This window comes from Platalea leucorodia (genome assembly GCF_965183815.1).
Source record: "Platalea leucorodia genome assembly, chromosome: 9".
In the NCBI taxonomy this organism is placed as follows: domain Eukaryota; kingdom Metazoa; phylum Chordata; class Aves; order Pelecaniformes; family Threskiornithidae; genus Platalea; species Platalea leucorodia.
This window is the reverse complement of record NC_138831.1, coordinates 17,607,588-17,623,541: the sequence shown is the minus strand read 5'-3', so window position 1 is coordinate 17,623,541 and position 15,954 is coordinate 17,607,588. Positions and strand designations below refer to the sequence as shown.

At 64.7% G+C, this 15,954-nt stretch overlaps 2 protein-coding genes across 2 annotated transcripts; one reads left to right on the top strand and one right to left on the bottom strand.

The window, feature by feature from the left end:
- Window positions 1–326: 326 nt before the first annotated feature.
- On the bottom strand, window positions 327–3,559 carry LOC309594875 (metabotropic glutamate receptor 2-like; the record flags this gene model as incomplete). The annotated part of the gene is made up of 3 exons (XM_082321275.1): window positions 327–1,443; window positions 2,176–2,635; window positions 3,542–3,559. 3 exons carry the CDS (start codon window positions 3,557–3,559, stop codon window positions 461–463), a joined length of 1,461 nt encoding a protein of 486 aa, XP_082177401.1. The 3' UTR covers window positions 327–460.
- LOC309594874 (U3 small nucleolar RNA-interacting protein 2-like) lies at window positions 3,558–15,553 on the top strand (the record flags this gene model as incomplete). The annotated part of the gene is made up of 21 exons (XM_082321274.1): window positions 3,558–3,608; window positions 5,267–5,344; window positions 6,439–6,588; window positions 6,790–6,886; window positions 7,991–8,049; window positions 8,315–8,452; window positions 10,749–10,851; window positions 11,676–11,908; window positions 12,528–12,627; window positions 12,728–12,801; window positions 12,911–12,952; window positions 13,186–13,318; window positions 13,530–13,654; window positions 13,907–13,999; window positions 14,108–14,208; window positions 14,311–14,445; window positions 14,598–14,696; window positions 14,776–14,921; window positions 15,020–15,099; window positions 15,221–15,294; window positions 15,385–15,553. 21 exons carry the CDS (start codon window positions 3,558–3,560, stop codon window positions 15,488–15,490), a joined length of 2,217 nt encoding a protein of 738 aa, XP_082177400.1. The 3' UTR covers window positions 15,491–15,553.
- Between the last annotated feature and the right edge of the window lie 401 nt (window positions 15,554–15,954).

The following is a 15,954-nucleotide window of genomic DNA, read 5'->3' as shown; positions in this document are numbered from 1 at the left end:
CATGACCCAGCGCGTGGGACGTGTAGCTCGTGCTGGGGCGGGGGCCGAGCCTCCCGGCTGCCTCTGGCCCCTGAGCGGGCGGTGCCGCGGGCGCTGCTCTCCCTGGGGAGGGAGCCGGGGTGCAGTGCAGCCGCAGGCAGGAGCAGCAGCACCACGACCTGGCCTCCCCGTCCTTCACAAGGACGACGTCATGGAGTCCACCACCTCACGGCCGTTGCGCACTGTGGGCACGTACTGCGAGGCCGAGCCTGGCCAGGAAGGCAGCAGTCAGGGGCAGGCTGGGGTCCGGCAGCAGCACCCCCCCCAGGACTCGTTACCCCCTCAGCCACACTTCACCCGGTAACGAACGCCCCAATGCAGAGGTGACCATCACCAGGTCCATGGCCGAAGACCCTTGCCCAGGCCCACGCATCTCCTAGCCACAAACCCTGCGGGGCCCAAGTCACCAGGACCGCTCCGATCAAGCCCTTTTAGAGTTTTCGGGGCATTTCCGTGTCTTGAAGGCATAGACCGTGCAGAGGACCATCAAGAGGACATTGTAGGTGAGCGAAACGAGCATGTTGGAATCGCAGTTGTTGCACTTGAGGGTGATGATGTACCTCTTGTCAGGCTCCGTCTCCTTGCCTGTGCCGGGGGTCTCCACCAGCAGCCAGATGATGACGATGATCAGCTGGCAAGAGATAAGGGCCATGCAGATGACCACCTGTGACGTGGGGCTTATGAACCGGGGGCGCTGGACCCCCTCCTTCACCCTGCTGAAGATCCTGGCGATGCGATTCGTCTTGGTCAAGAGGGCCGAATAGCAGACGGCGAAGGACGTGCCCAGCCCCAGACGCCGGAGCGTGCACACCTCGGTGGAAGGCTTTGCGATGAAGATGAAGGTCATGCTGTAGCACGTGAGGACCCCGGTCAGGAGAATGTAGCAGAGCTCCCGGCCTGAGGCCTTCACAATGGGGGTGTCATCATTGTTCTTCACGAAGACTCCAGAAACAAAGAGGGTGGAGATAAAACCCAGGCAAGAGATAGTGACGGGACCAATGGCCCAGGCGTCTTTCCAGCGGATACACTCTTGGGGCAACTCGTAGCAGCCATTCAGGGTCTCATTGGGCCAGTAACCGAGACCGCAGTCCACGCAGGTGAACTCATCCAGCAAGTACTCGTAGGGCTGGCAGGGGATGCAGATCCAGCAGCATATGTCTCCGGGCTGCATGCTCTTTCTCTCATTCTTCTTGCAGGGGTCGCTGCACTGGGACACAGGGATGGAGGTCTCAGCCCAGGGGATGAGGCTGCTGTTGAGGATGAGCCCCTCAGCCCAGTAGCCCACCTTCTGATACCGATACCGCCCGTCCATGTGGTGATAGCTGAAGATGTTGTAGCGCCCGATGCCATCACCGTAGCGGTCAAATCGAACGACACTCTTGGTGCCTGCTGGCCTGAACGGAGCTGGAGGGAGAAGAAAGGGAGATGGTGACTGCCATGGGGCAGGAGAGTGCTCGCTCCCGGCGTGGAGGCAGGGCCCCTTCAAAGGGTCACATCCCACCATGGTCACAGGCAAATGTCCAACCTGTTCCCTGCCTTCACTCTCATAATTGCTGCCTATGCACACATTAGGAGCAGGAAAGCAATGGTTGAGAACTATCATCTCCCCACATGCCTAAATGCTCGGCAGCCCCAGCCAGCTCTGCAGGGACAGAGCGGGATTTTTCAGCCTCCATGGCTCTCAGTGACACCTGGGTAGCTGGGCTCAGCCCAAGTCACAGAGCACAGCCACACTTCTAATTCATCCCCAACTATGTAGGTCCCTGATCAAGGTTCTCCCTCCACTTTAATCCCTGAAATGTGAATAAATCATGGCGCTTCCAAGTGAGGTCTCCAAGGCCTGACGTTCCCGGAGGGGCCCCTGTGGGGCCGGTCCCACCCAGCTCTAGCAGGATGGAGTTGGTCACCAGCTTCTCCACACTGGGGACAGAAGGCCTAGATTGCCTCCCAAGGGTGATGGTGAGCTGTTGGCATCTTGGGACAACCACAGCCCATAGCACACGGGTCCCCAGGTGTGGGCAGGCTGGAGGAACCGGAGGGCTTTGGGTCAAATACGGGTCTCCTTCCTCCTCCCCGTCCCTCCACCCATCCCTTTCCAGTTAGGCAGCCAACCCTTGTCTCCATCTCTGGACTCACCATCAAAATTAACATTGAGCATAAAGTCCTTGTAGAACCTCTTGCCATTGACGGCTTTCACGGCGTCGCAGAGCTTGGTGGCGTTGGGGCACAGCACCTGGTGCATGTTGTGGAGAGAGCGGGCCATGGCATAGACCGCATTGACCACAAACGTGATCTTGGACTCTGGCTCAAACTTGCCTGTCTTGAGGGAGTACCGGCTACAGTCCTGCGTGTGGAAGCTGCACTTGAACTTCTGCTCCCAAAAGTCCCGAAAGCAGGGATTTCGGCTGTTATTGTAGGGGTTGAGGTTACGGATGTAGGCAGCAAACTCCTTAATGGGGTAGGCTGCCAGCTCGATGGTGATTGCTCCCTCCGCCACTGCTTCACTGCCAGCCACCACGCTCTCCAGGGCTCCCCACCCATCACTGGCCACCCACATGAAGGACACGTTGGCTCTCTGGGCAGCTGCCAGCAGCTCCTGGACAGGGGGGGAGCGAGGAGCCTCCCAAGCACGGCCACCTCTGCCCCACCGCCCCGGCAGGGCAGCCCCAGGGGGCGCAGGGTCCTTCTCACCCCTTGCCTCCCTCCCTTCCTTCCGCAGGATGGCGGGGAGACCCCCCGACCACCCTAGGCGGGCCGAGGAGGACAGAGCTGCCCCAGCTCCCAGCTCCAGGCCAAAGCCCAGTGAGATGTGTAAGCTTGAGCCGCTGCAGGCAGGTGAGTGTGTGGGCGCTGCAGGCAGGGGGCTGCCCACCCTGCTCTGCCCTGTCCCAGGCTCCCATCCCCCAGGCGGGCTGGCATCGGGGCTCCCACGGCACAGTGGCCAGGGAGCCAGCCCTCTCATGGCATCCCGGGACAGGGACTCTCCCTGCCCCGCAGTGCCAGCGTGTCCCTCACCTGGGCAAGCCAGGGCCCCCTCCCCGTGCGGCCCTCCAGCATCGCACCTTTGCCCCTGGGGCACACAGGGGACACCAGCATCCCAGCCTTGAGCCAGGGCTGGTGACATCACCGGGAGCTGGGCAGAGGGCTCGAGTGTTCCCCCCTGCCTGCCCCCCAGCCCTGCCTGCTCTCTCTCTGCCAGATTCATGCCACTCTGCCTTGGCTCTGCCCAGGGAGGAAGCGTATACCCTGGGCATCATCCGAGCCTTCCTCCGGAGCAGACCAAAGGTAACCTTGGCCAGTTCTACGAGGCGGCGCCCCTGTCTCCTGGCCGATCTTTCTGACCCCATCCCGTGCTCACAAGGTGCTGGGGGCTGTGCTGGCCTCCCCGCAGCTCTCTCTCTCCCCCCTGACACTGTCTGTCCATCTGTCCCCTCCCCGGCTGGCAGCAAGAGGACCAGAAGCTGCAGTTTCTGGCCTCCGTCCACACCATCTGCAGCACTACCAGAGTGGACTCCACCATGTGGGACATGCTTTACTTCTGCCAGCTGGAGGTGGCGGAGACCATTGAGGTGAGGGGCTGCCAGCCAGGCTGAGGCAGGGGCAGTGTGCAGTGGCATGGCCCTGGGGGCAGGAGAGGGCTCGGCCAGGCAGCGGGGTGTGGATGAGCACTGCTCCGGGTCTCCGTCCTTGTAGATGCTCCAACGCCACCTGGGTGGCCCGGCTGGAGCCCAGGCTTGGACCCGATGACATTTGCAGGTCTCTCGGCCAGCCTGTGGCTCTGTAATGGGCACAGCCCTTCCCACCACAGGGCTTGGGACCGCTGGGTGCTGGGTGGGGAGGGGGTGCCAAGATGGGGGCACCTGGGCTCTGCCAGCCCCGCAGGCTCTTGCTGGCCAAGGGAGACTGCCCATCCCGATCCGTCCCACCCTGCTGTGCTCCACAGGTGCTGCTGCAAGAGGAGCCCGCTGACCACCTGGACACTGCGGTGCGGCAGCAAGCCATGCTGGCCATCAGCTCCATGAGGTAGCTGCCCCAGCCCCCAGCTTGGCCTTCCCGGTGCTGGGCAATCCCAGGTCGGGGGCTTCCCCAGCCCTGGGTCCACGAGGGAGGCAGACAGCAGGGCAGGGGGTGCCACAGGGTTTTCCCCCTAAAGGCGAGTGTCAGCGTCATGGGGGGGTTGAGATGTCCCCTGCAGTGTGGGGATCAGCCCAGGTCTCCAACCCCAGGGTCTGCTTCCTCCTTGCTGGATCTGAAGAGCAATTCTCTGTCCCCACAGCCAAGCGGGGCTGCTTCTGCAGGAGAAGAGCAGCAGCCTCCTCCAAATCTGCTTCTGCAGCATCTTCCACCTGCCTCCGCAGGACAGCCAGGGACCCACGGCTTTCCTCTACTCCCAGGTACGCCACAGGGTGAAACACAGGGACCTCCCCCACCCCGAGGCCCCTTCCTGGGCACCGCAGGGCCACAGACACCCCCCCCACCCCCACCCCGAGGCTTCCAGGGCTGCCCCCAAGACTCTGTCCGCCTCACAGACCCTGGCTGCGATGGACAGCATGCTGCAGGCACTGGTACGCAGCGCCGGCCCTCTCGGCATCCTGGAGCTGCAGAAGATCTTGCAGGTCGGGCCTTGGCACAGGGTCGCCACGGGCAGTGACCCCCGGGTTGAGCAGTGCCCCCTGCCCAGTGCCTGGTGCAAGGAGGGGGGCAGGGAACATCCCTCCTTCCCTGCCGTGCCCCCCACCCAGCCCGCTGCCTCCTGGCTGCTGCCAGAGACCCTTCTCCTCCTGCCCCAGCCCGCCTCACCCCTGCAGCCTTGCCCACTGCCCATCCTGCCCAACACTCCCTCCCAGATGGACCTGCCTGCCTGCCTGGCAAGGGGAGCCCAGCCCTGGGGCTTTCCCCTTCCAGCTTCACCACAGGCCATATCCCAGAGCCCGCACTGCAGGTCCCCAGGCAGGTGGTCATCCCAAAGCCTTGGGGTCCTCGGGTGGGGGGCGCAGGCACTTTTTTAGGTGGGAGTGAGTGGAAAGCAGCAGACGCAGCAGCAGGAGTGCAATGCGGCGACCTGCCTGGCCGCAGCAAGTTGCTGCGAGGGGCAAGAAGGACACGTGCCCCATCCTGGGCACTGCCCCGGCGCAAGCCTGGCTGGGCTGGGCTGTGCCATGCCACCTCCCTGGCACATCAGCAGCTTTTCTCCTCCCAGCTCCTGCTGTCCTTCACCAACTCCCAGCTGGCAGCAGTGCAGGAGAGGGCCATGGCACGGATTGCCAGGCTAGCCGAGTTCATCACCACCTGCCCCCTGCTGCAGGTACGGAGCTCCTGGCCTGGGCAGCCCCTGTGGCCCTGAGCCCCAGCACCTCCCGGGGAAGCTGGGCACCCAGTCAGCAGGAGGTCAGGAGCAGGAGTCTTTGCCCTGCCCCTGTCCTGTCCATGCTCTCTCCCAGGGCAGAGCAGGGCTGCCACGGGCACAGGCAGGAACCTGCGTCTGGCAGCGCTGCCCTGCTCTGGGCTGCTGCCTGGCTGCTCTGGGAGCAGCTGGGGCTCACCTTGTGCCCATGCTGCCTCTCTTCCCCCAGCTCTGCCCCTGCTTTGCACAAGCCACAGTCAGACATCAGTGCTCCAAGACACATCGGTTTGCGATGCTGGGGAAGCTGGTGGGGCACCTCACCCTCTGCTGCACCTGCAAGGACCAGGGGACCCGCCACGAGGCTGCAGAAGCTCTCTATCACCTGCACACCTTCGTCCTGCAGCAGAGAAGTAAGAGAAGCTGTGTCGGGCTGGGTGCCCCGAGGCATGGGCAGCCAGGGGCCGCTCTCCTTGGCAAGAGAAAGCTTGATCCAACCCGCCTGCACGAAAAGCCATTTCCCCTCACCCCTGCTCACACTAGCCCTGGACCCTCCCTGGTTTCTGCTCCCCAGACCTGTCTGGGTGCCCTCTTTCTTTGCCAGTGACTTTTCAGCCCGATGCTCTCAGACTGCACCTCCAGCTCTGCACCCTCGCTCTGAGAACCCTGGTTTTGCTCCTCCCCAGGCAGGTGGCCCTGGCTGCATGACACAGGGCAGCTGCAGGAGGCCTGGCAAGTGAAGCAGCCCTGGCAGCTTTCACAAAACGGCTGTGCCAGCGAAATCTTCTTGGTAAGAAGTGCCTTCAGCCCCTGACCAGGGGGGTCGGCATGAGTGAAGGGATACCCAATGCATGGGGATGATGGGAGCTCGTGCTGTTTCTGAGCAGGGGCTAGGCAAAGGCCCCCAGCGAGCTCCAGTTCCCCACGGGACCCTGACCCCCACTGTCGGTCTCCTCCTCAGCACACCCTGACTCTGCGTCTCACTCTCACTCCACAGCTGAGATGCTCTGGGTGACGCTCTGGGTGACAAATCTTCCCTCCTCTCCTTCATCTCACAGATGTTCACGAAATACCTCCGACCCTCCGACCAGGCAGACATCATCCTCATGGCCATCGAGAGCTTCAGAGACCCAAGCATCTACAGCATCAGTGTGGCTGCCCACATGGTGGACATCCTTGTGGCAGACCCTGCCTTCCAGGCAGGGCAGGTGAGGAGCCCGTGGGTGGCATGGCCGATGCTCCAGCCCAGCGGGGGACCTTTCCTCCCCCGGCTCTGCGCCTGGCCAGCACTGATGCTGTCTCAAGCCGGCGTACTGCAACGGGAACGGAAGCACCTCCCAGTGGGAGCTGGGTAAACGGCCACGCTTGCCCTGCTGACATCCCCACTCCCACCCATGTCTGCCCTCCAGGTGCTGAACGTCATGTGGGCCATCTACAGAAGCCTGCCCTCCATCAAGGCGCTGGTAGCCCTCAACAGCTTGGACAGGGCCCTGCTGGTGCTGATGGGCAAACATCCCAGCGAAGTGGTGGCCAGCCTGCTGCAGTGCTCCCCAACGTGCACCCCGTACGGGGCCCACCATTCTTTGGGGCTCCTCTCACACTGGGAGGGGGGCCCCAAGACCCTCCTGAGGGACTTCAGCCCGGCCATCCTCCGGGGTGTCCCCGCTGACAGAGCCCTGGTTTCCCGCAGTGTCGCCATGGCCATGTGGAAGACGATGCTGTCCGAGCCCCAGGCTGCAAAGAAGGTGCTGCAGGAGCTGCTCAGCATGCTGATGAACCAGTCGCTGCGCAAGACCTCCACCTCCCCTAAGGATCACCCGCGCATCCGCTCCCTGGCTGTGAGTTGCTGACCTCCAGGGCTGCTCTCAGCTGTGCGGGGCCGCTGCTCCCCTTCCCTGCCCACCCCAAGCCTTGACCTCCCCAGGGGCGCAGGGACATCTTGGTGTTTGGGTGTCTTCTGCAGGCAGCCAGGACGATAGGCGAGATCCTCCTGCAGCCCACCTGCCTGCAGCAGGTGGAGGCGATTTTCCCCCAGTTTTTCCTGGTGCTGCTTTTCCAAGTGTCGTTCACCACAGAGCTGACGCTGCAGGAGGTGCACATCTTCTGGAAGGAGCACCAACAGGATCTGCTCACTCCCATCAGGTGCTGCATCCCTGCCCTCTCATCCTTGCCAGCCACCTGGAGCCAAGCCAGGGCTCCCAGTGGGAGCTGAGCATTTCTTCTTGAGCAGGTCTGCGGTGCAGTCCATGAGAATGCTGCTCTGCAGCATGGGCTTTGAGAGCCAGGTGCTGGCCATTGAGGCGCAGGGTGGCTGGGACACCCTGCTCAGCGCCCAGACCCACCTCATGGGAGTGCGGATTGTGGCCAGGTGAGAGCCCCTTCTCCCTGCTCCTCGGGGACTGGGCACCCCATGCCACCCCCACCCTTGGGGCTGATGGCAGCAGGGTCCCTGTTGCTCAAAGTGCTGCAGAGTGGTGATGTCCAGACTGGTGCAAACCCCAAAGAGATGTGCCTGCCTGGCTCAGGCCTGACCGTGCCTCCTTCCCCCTGCCAGGGAGATGATGAAGACCCCAAGACCCCTGCGCTCCACCATCTTCTGCCATCTGGCAGAGCTCCTCAGTGTGGAGGACCCCACCTGGGAGATGATCGCCATGGTCTTCCTCGTCGAGGTGAGCCTCGAGGTGGCACTGCTCCAAACTGCCTCCAACGCTCGGCTCGCCCATGCCCACCGCTGGGGGGGGAGCTGGGGCGGTGGGTGGGCTCCGGCTGGTACCATGGAGGAGCAGGCGAGCAACCAGGGCGGTGTGGTGTGGGGCACGGGGGCTCTCCGCAATCCCCGCCGCCTCCGTCCGGGTTTGGTCTTGCCCCAGCCTCCTTGCCCTGAGCTGATGGTTGGAGCCAGCACCACACCAGCTTCCGCTGCACGTGTTTCAGATGCTGGGCTGCACCGACCTCGGTGAAGAGCTGGACCGTGCCCTGGAAATCTTCCCCATGTATCTGCGGAGCCAATGCTTGGGGATGCCCAGCCTGGTGCTCAGGGGCATCCTCAGGCTCACCGAGAGGCCCGACACGGTGAGTAGGGGACAGCCGGGAGAGCAGCCCAGGCTGGAGCAGTGGGTAATGCGGCAGCTTAGGCTTTTCTGGGCATCGGGAGCTGTGCCGGCTGCAGCCAGCTGTCCTGCCTCCCTGGCCCTCTGCCCCATGGCTGTGCCGTGCAAGGAGAGAGGCAGCAGTGCCAAGGGGACCGGGCTCCCTCTGCCAGCATGTCCGGGCAGGGATGCTGGCAGCAGAGCGACCAGCCTGAGCGTGGGGTCTGCAGAGCCTGAGCGGGGGGTGCTGAGCCCCAGGGTGAAACGCAGTGGCTGTGGTGGGGGCTGCTGGCAGCTTGGGCAGCTTTGCAGGCAGTGCTGGTCGCCCACCAGCCTGCCCAAGGGGTCTGGTGGAGAAGGAGGCAGCCGAGGGCTGGCAAGGAGCCAGCGCTGCCTGTCCTCCCCCTCTGCGCCCTGGTCTTGCCATGGCCATGCCGGTAAGCCCTGTCTGCTGGGACCTTGCCCTCGTAACCCACGCTGCCTGCTGAGAAGCCAGCGGGGAGGCCAGTGTTGGCGGAGAGGGTTTTCACCCCTGCGATTGGTCGCTGCTTTACAAAAAGGAGGTGGCATGTCTCACACAGGCAAAGAGAACCCTTGTCCTGCTGCCACACATCATGGAGCAGCTGCAGGATGCTGACAGCGATGCCAGCGCCCTGGCCCTGTCCGTGCTCAGCAACGTGCTCCAGCTGCTGGAGGGGAAGATGCCCAGCCTCACCGCCCTGGCACTAGCTGGCAAGCTCCAGCCACTCTTCAACAACGTAAGGCTGGGGGACAGCTCCATGCCCCCTTCACCCGACACCTCCCTTCACGCCTCCCACTGCAGCCCCGTGCTCTGCAGGGGGACGCTTGGCCCCACAGCCCCCAGACCCCATCGCTGCCCTCGGTGGCTCCGTGCTGCGTCCCAAGCCCCTGGCATGGACTCACCCCGGCTCGGCCTCCCTGCCGCGGTGGGGACGGTGGTGGCAGGAGGGCAGCAGGTGTGCTGAGCCCCACCAATGCGCACCCTGCCCTGGCAGCATCCCCCAGCCCTCCGCAGGGTCTCCCTCTCCGGACCCCAGCCCCGGGGACCCCAGCCCCCCTGAGCAGACCTTCTGCATGCCGCAGCTCGCTCCCTTTTGGAACGGGGTTGCCTGCCACTGGTTTGGGGACATCCATCTCCATGTCAGCCCCTTGCACGCCATGGGCTTGGGGCTGAGGTCCTCCTCCCCTCCTCCCCCAGGAGTCAGGCACCGTGCGGGAGCTCTCCATCCGTCTCTTCCAAACCACGATGGGGCTCGTGGTGGGTGCCGAAAAGAAGAGGATGAAGAAGGAGGTGTGGGACAGCGTACTGCCGCTGCTCTTTCACCTGCACGACCAGGACAAGAGTGTGGCTAAGGTGGGATCCCAACCTGACCGGTCCTTTGGGCAGGGCACTGGACCCTTCAAATGTGTGTCACCATGAGGTTTAGCTTGCTGAGTGCCTAGGACCAGGCAGGGCCCACCTCCCTGCCCACTGCTGTCTTTTACCTCCTGCTACCTGGATGGATGGGGAGGTGGGTCCCTTTCCCACCCAGCTCCCTCCACACAGCCCCTGGCATCGGTCCCTGCAGCCTCAGAGACTGGGTTATGGCTCCGCAGCATCCTGGGGCCAAAAGCTTGAAGCCCCAACAGGCTTCCAGCCAGAGAGGGTGGCTGCACTTATCTTCAGCACCCTGGGGTGCTGAACCTGGTGGCAGCATCAGTCCCCCGCTGCTGTGTCTTTCCTGCATGGGCAGGGATAGGCTCTGAGCCCTGCCAAGAGGGGGGACACAGGGTCCTGTGACCCGACTGGCGGTGGTGGCATCTCTCTGCTGCTCACCAGGCCTCCCTTGAAGCCCTCCGCAGCGCTGGCCAGTTCCTGAAGTGGAGGCAGCTGGCGCAGCTGGCCGAGATCGCGCAGGCATGGAGGATGAGCGAGTGCCTGGTAAGCGCAGCCCCAGTGCCCCCGGGATCCGACCTGGACGAACCCTGCCCCATGCCCAGTGCGGGGGACAGAGGGCTGTGCCCCTCTAGCAGCACGGAGCCTCCCGGAGCAGGCTCTGCTCCCTGCTGTCCTCTCCCCTGGGGTCCCAAAGGGGACCCTGCCACCAGGATGGCACCCCAGCATCCCTGGGGAGCCCTCTGCTCCCTCTGAACCCCGATGCCACATGGCAGGAAGCTGGGAATGTGGTGCTGGGGGGAAGGAGGGTAGCCCTGGGTGGGGGGACGGGCCAACTGGGGGGCAGCTCTATGCCAAGCCTGCGCCCTTCTCCTCTCTCCAGCTGGCCAGGAAGAGGAGGAAGGCCAAGGACTACCTGCGCCAGAGCCAGCCTTACCTGCGGAGCCCGCAGGAGCCCCTGCGGCAGGAGGCTGTCAGGTTCATCGGTGAGCCATGAGCTCCGGGGTCCCTTCCTCTCTCAGGGTCCCCGTGTCCCGGGGCAGAACCTGTGGGGCACCCCTTCACCCCCTCTCACCCCTGCCTGCGCAGGTGGGGCTGGAAACAGGCCCATCCATCCTCTCCCCGATGCTGCACCCCGGGGTCAGCCCTCCCCGGGGAGCTGTGCAGCCAGGCGGGCTGGGTGGCGGGGTCCCCGATGGGCAAGCGGGGTTCCTGACAGGCAGCAGGGTCCCCAACACGCTGCGTCCCCCCAGGGCTCATGGGACGGCAGGCGGATATGCGTGAGGAGATGGCGTACATCAGAGAGGGTGAGTGAGGGCAGCGGGGAGGAGGCAGGACCCCAGCACGGAGCTCCCCCACCCTGGGCGAGGGGGACTCTGCTCCCAGCGGGTCTGTGGGGAGGGGGGCTGTTTCTGGAGGGGGCTATTCCTGACCAGCAGCCTCCAGCCGAGCCACTTGCCCCCTGGCTCCCTCCTGGCCCTGTGAATCACGGGCTGCAACGTGCCCTGCCTGGAGGGGACAGAGGGCTGTCACCTCACCTCTGCTGCTTTGCGCCTGCAGTCCTTCAGGGCGCAAAGAAAGATGCCAGCCCCATGGCCTCCTCCCTGGCGACTCAGACGGACCTCATCCTGCAATGCGGAAGGCTGAAGTCGGGGTTTAACCTACAACAGCTGAGCTTACAGCTGCCGAGGGCGTGGATGAGGTGGCACTCGGCCCCCAGCGAGGACTCTGCTTGGGCAGAGACAAAGCAGCAGCCCCAGCCCTAGGACGCTCTGCAGGCCGGGGTATCTGCTCTTCCAGCGTCTAACAGGAAAGAAGAGCCCTCAGCCCCCGAGGAGCCGGCATCCTCCGGAGAGCAGCAGGACAGCCGCTCCTTCCAGCGGTCCAGGGCAAGACCTGTCCACGCGCTTCGTCTTTGCCACAAAGCACCAGCTTCTCTGCTGGGCGGCGAAACAGAGGGGAGGAGAAGCCCAAGCCAGAGCCGAAGCCGAAGCCGAAGCCGAAGTTGAAGCTGAAGCCTTCCCTCCCCCGGGCCACACTGGGGTAAATCACTTTTTCTGCCTCCCACCATCGGAGGAGCCTGCGCTGCCTTGGGCTGATGTGGCCGAGCCCGGGAGCTACAAAGCCACCGATGCTCTGGCTCCAGCGGCGTCCCCAGCAGGAAGGGCAGCGCAAAATGAAGTTTCAGCACAAGAGCAGATTTTAGCTCTTGAGAGCATCGCCGGGACAGGCCCCCCGGCACCCGCCCCAGGCAGAGCCACGGCCGCGGCACAGCCAAGGACGGGTCCCTGGGACCCCCCAAAGGACATGCGATGGGACCAGAGGCCCTGAGGGGCAGAACAAGCTGATGATGATTTGGGTACGCCATCACCGCCACACCGTCTCGGTGAGTGGGGGGTGCCGGGGCGGCGGCGGCCGTGGGCGGCGGTGAGGGCCGGGCCGGGGAGAGGGAGGGGGGCGAGAGGCACTGCCCCGGCGGGGTCGCTCCGGCGGGTGTTGCCGCGCCTGTCCCCTTCCCGCAGGTCCCGGGCGCCGAGGGGAGGCCGCGGGTGGCGGCGAGGAGGTGTCCAGCGACTCCAAGCCGGAGAGGTAAGGGCTGCGCCGGGGGGGATGGCGGTACCGGTGGGGGTGCCGGTGGCGGTGCTCACGCCTGTCCCCGCAGCCCGTTGTTGGGGCGGCGGCGGAGGAGGAGGTAGAGGAGATGCCGCAGGAGAAGAAGCTGCGCATGGCCAAGCTGTACCTGGAGCAGCTCCGCCAGTACGGTGAGCCCCACCTGGCCCCTGGCGCCGGTGCCCCGGCGGGGCAGAGAGGCGGGCAGCCCCCGGTGCTGAGCCTGGCCCTCATGCCCCGTGTCCACCGCAGAGGAGGAGCGGGCGGCGGCAGAGGAGGAAGAGACGCCCGCAGATCTCATCGGTGACCGGCTGAAGGAGGACGTGGTGAGCAGGGAGCGGGGCGCGTCCCCTTGGTCCCGGTGGCGCCGGCGGGCTCTGTCCCCCTCCCGCGGGGCTGGGGCTGCCTCTGCTGAGCCTCCTGCTTCTTCCCCAGCTCGAGCCGAAGGGCCGGCTGCAGCGCCTCATCGCCAAAGACGTAAGTGCCCAGTGCTGGGGGGCTGCCGGACTGTAAGTGCCGGCTTTGGGGACACTCAGGCATGGCCACAGCTGGTACCCCGACTTGCCATGCCAGCTATGGGACCACAGCCCTTCTCCCGCCCGGCGTGCCGGCTGCTGGCGCCCTGGAGAAGGAAGGGTGCTGTGCTCGGGTGCTCCCAAGCCTGGGGAAGGGACGGGGGCAGCCCAGCTCACATCCCGCTCTCCCTGCAGGTGCAGCCTCTGGATCCAGCCAGCATCCGCATGCTGCGGGCGCACCAGCTGCCCATCACCTGCCTGGTCATCTCTCCGGATGACAGGTTCATCTTTTCTGCTTCCAAGGACGGCTCCCTCATCAAATGCAAGTGTTCCCCTGGGGCCACGACGGGCTGTTCCCCCAGCCTGAACCCTGCGGGGACCCTGCAGCAGCAGGACCGTGGGTGCCTGTGGAGGTGGCTTGGCCCCTGGCCCCTCTGGGGATGTGCACATGCATCGTTTTGGGCTCTGTGGGAGGCTCACTGATGCTTTCCGGAGCGGTGGGAGGCTCCCAGGGGGTGACGGTGGTGCCTTTCCCGTAGGGGAGGTGGAGAGCGGGAAGAGGCTCTGCGTTGTGCCTGGGGGGAAGAAGGGCACTGGGGAGCGGCACATGGGGCACGCGTCGCATGTCCTCTGCATGGCCATCTCATCGGATGGCAAGTACCTGGTACGGGAGAGGGATGCTGGCGCTGCCATGTGGGGCGGAGAGGTGGTGGTGGGGAGTGCATCTCCTCCCGGGGTCCTGGGGAGCCGTATCTCATGCCCAGGTATACTTTGCTGGGTTAAAGCAGCCCCTGCCTCCACCGGAGTCAAGAATGGGTCCCTGGGACCCCCCAAAGCACATGGGGTGGGAGCAGAGGCTGGCACGGGCCGCAGGTCCCCGAGGAGTAGGTCTCGGGTATCCCCTGTGTTCTGCCAGGCTACGGGAGACAGGAACAAGATGATCGTGATCTGGGATGCAGCCAGCTGCAAGCGCCTGCACATCTTCACCGGGCACCGCAATGCCGTCTCGGTGAGTCAGGGGCATCAGCTGTGACGCCTGTGGGGCCAGGCAGCGCCATCCTCCCTGGTGCCCCTCACCGCTGCCCCCCCAGACGGACATCTGTCTGTCCATCCGCAGGGCCTGTCCTTCCGGAAAGACACGTACCAGCTGTACAGCGCCTCCCGTGACCGCTGCGTCAAGGTCTGGAACGTGGCGGAGAATGCATACATGGAGACCCTGTAAGACGTGGGAGGGGACACCCCGCTGACCCCCCTCGCCGGGGGCAGGCGCTGTGGCGGAGGGCCGTGCCCGCCGCAGCTCTTTGCCACCTCTCCCTCCAGTTTCGGGCACCAGGACGTCATCACAGGGCTGGACAGCCTGAGCCGGGACTGCTGTGTGACGGCGGGGGGACGGGACGGCACCGTGCGGCTCTGGAAGATCCCCGAGGAGTCACAGCTTGTGTTTTACGGGCACCAGTAGGTCTGGGGCAGGAGAGGGGCCTGCGGGCAGGCGGGTCCAGCTGGGGCAGCGGTGTGAGGGTGCCAAGTGTCACCAGGAGCCTGCTGGCGCTCTGGGGACACTGACGCCCTGGTGAGCCCTTGCTTCCTAAATGGAATCCCAAAGCACGCTCGGAACTGCTGGTAGTTGCCTGTTCTCTCCGTAGGGGCTCCATCGACTGTATCCAGCTGATCAACGAGGAGCACATGGTGTCGGGCGCTGATGACGGGTGAGCGCGGGGCTGGCTGGTGCCCGGGGTGGGCAGGCGGTGCCCCCCGCAGCCCCCTCACCCCTCCCCGCCCTGGCAGGTCCGTAGCCCTGTGGGGGCTGACGAAGAAGAAGCCACTGGCGCTGGCCCGGCAGGCGCACGGCATGCAGGACTCCCAGGGCCTGCAGCAGCCGTACTGGATCTCCGCAGTGGCCGCTCTGCGCAACAGTGACCTCCTGGCTACAGGTGTGTGGCAGCCGCTTTGGAGCAGGGGTTTGGGGGGGCTGTCCTGCTCCCTTCCCTGGGTCAGGATGCATAGCAGGAGTCTCCTCTCTCTGCCCCAGGCTCCCACAGTGCCAGCGTGAAGCTCTGGAAGTGTGGTGAGGGATTTCGGAAGCTGGAGCCCCTCTGCGACATCCCCTTGGTACGGATGGGGAGGTTGGGGATGCTGGAGCTGGGCTGGGGGCGTCTCTTGGTGGGGGCTCCCCTCCCTGGGCGGCAGGAGGAGACTGCGGGAGCCCCTCACCCTGCCCTGTCCCCTCCAGGTGGGTTTTGTCAACAGCCTCAAGTTCTCCGCAGGCGGCGACTTCCTGGTGGCCGGCCTTGGACAGGAGCACCGGTACCGTCCCCACTCCCTGCCACTGCCCAGGGGCAGCCCCCTCTCCGCTGCGGCCCGGCCGAGGGTGACCCCCATCTCTCTCATCTATAGGCTCGGCCGGTGGTGGAGAGTCAAAGAAGCCAAAAACAGCATCTGCATCATCCCCCTGAAGCGGAGGGCTGCAGCCCCCAGCCCCGAAGCCCCCGACAGCTCCTAGCCCCCTGGCCCCGGAGCCGCCGGAGCTGCGTCCCACGTCCTTCATGCGACCACCCTCCTGGGGCCGGCAGGGCACGAGTGGGGGGTGTCGCGTGGCCCCCCCACCCCTGCTGGCCCCCATATCGTGCTGTGGCTCTGCCCTCTGCGAGGGTCTGCCCCCTTCCCTCAGGTTCGGATGGACAGGAGCTGTGGCAGAGTCCATTTAAAAAAAAAAAACAAAAACAAACAAAACCAAGACCACTTTATTTACATAAATTTAAAAAAAAAAAAAAAATCATGCTCTTGCTCACGGAAAAAATCTACTCTTAAAAACTTGGTTGGGCTCAAATACCTGGGTCCTGTTACTTGCCCTCAGCCCCCGCCGGATCCCCCGGGCTCTGCAGGGGCCGGGGGGGCAGTGGGCATTGAGCCCCGCTCCTCTGCCCTGTCTCCCACGAAGGGGTGAGAAGCACTATGCACAGCGAG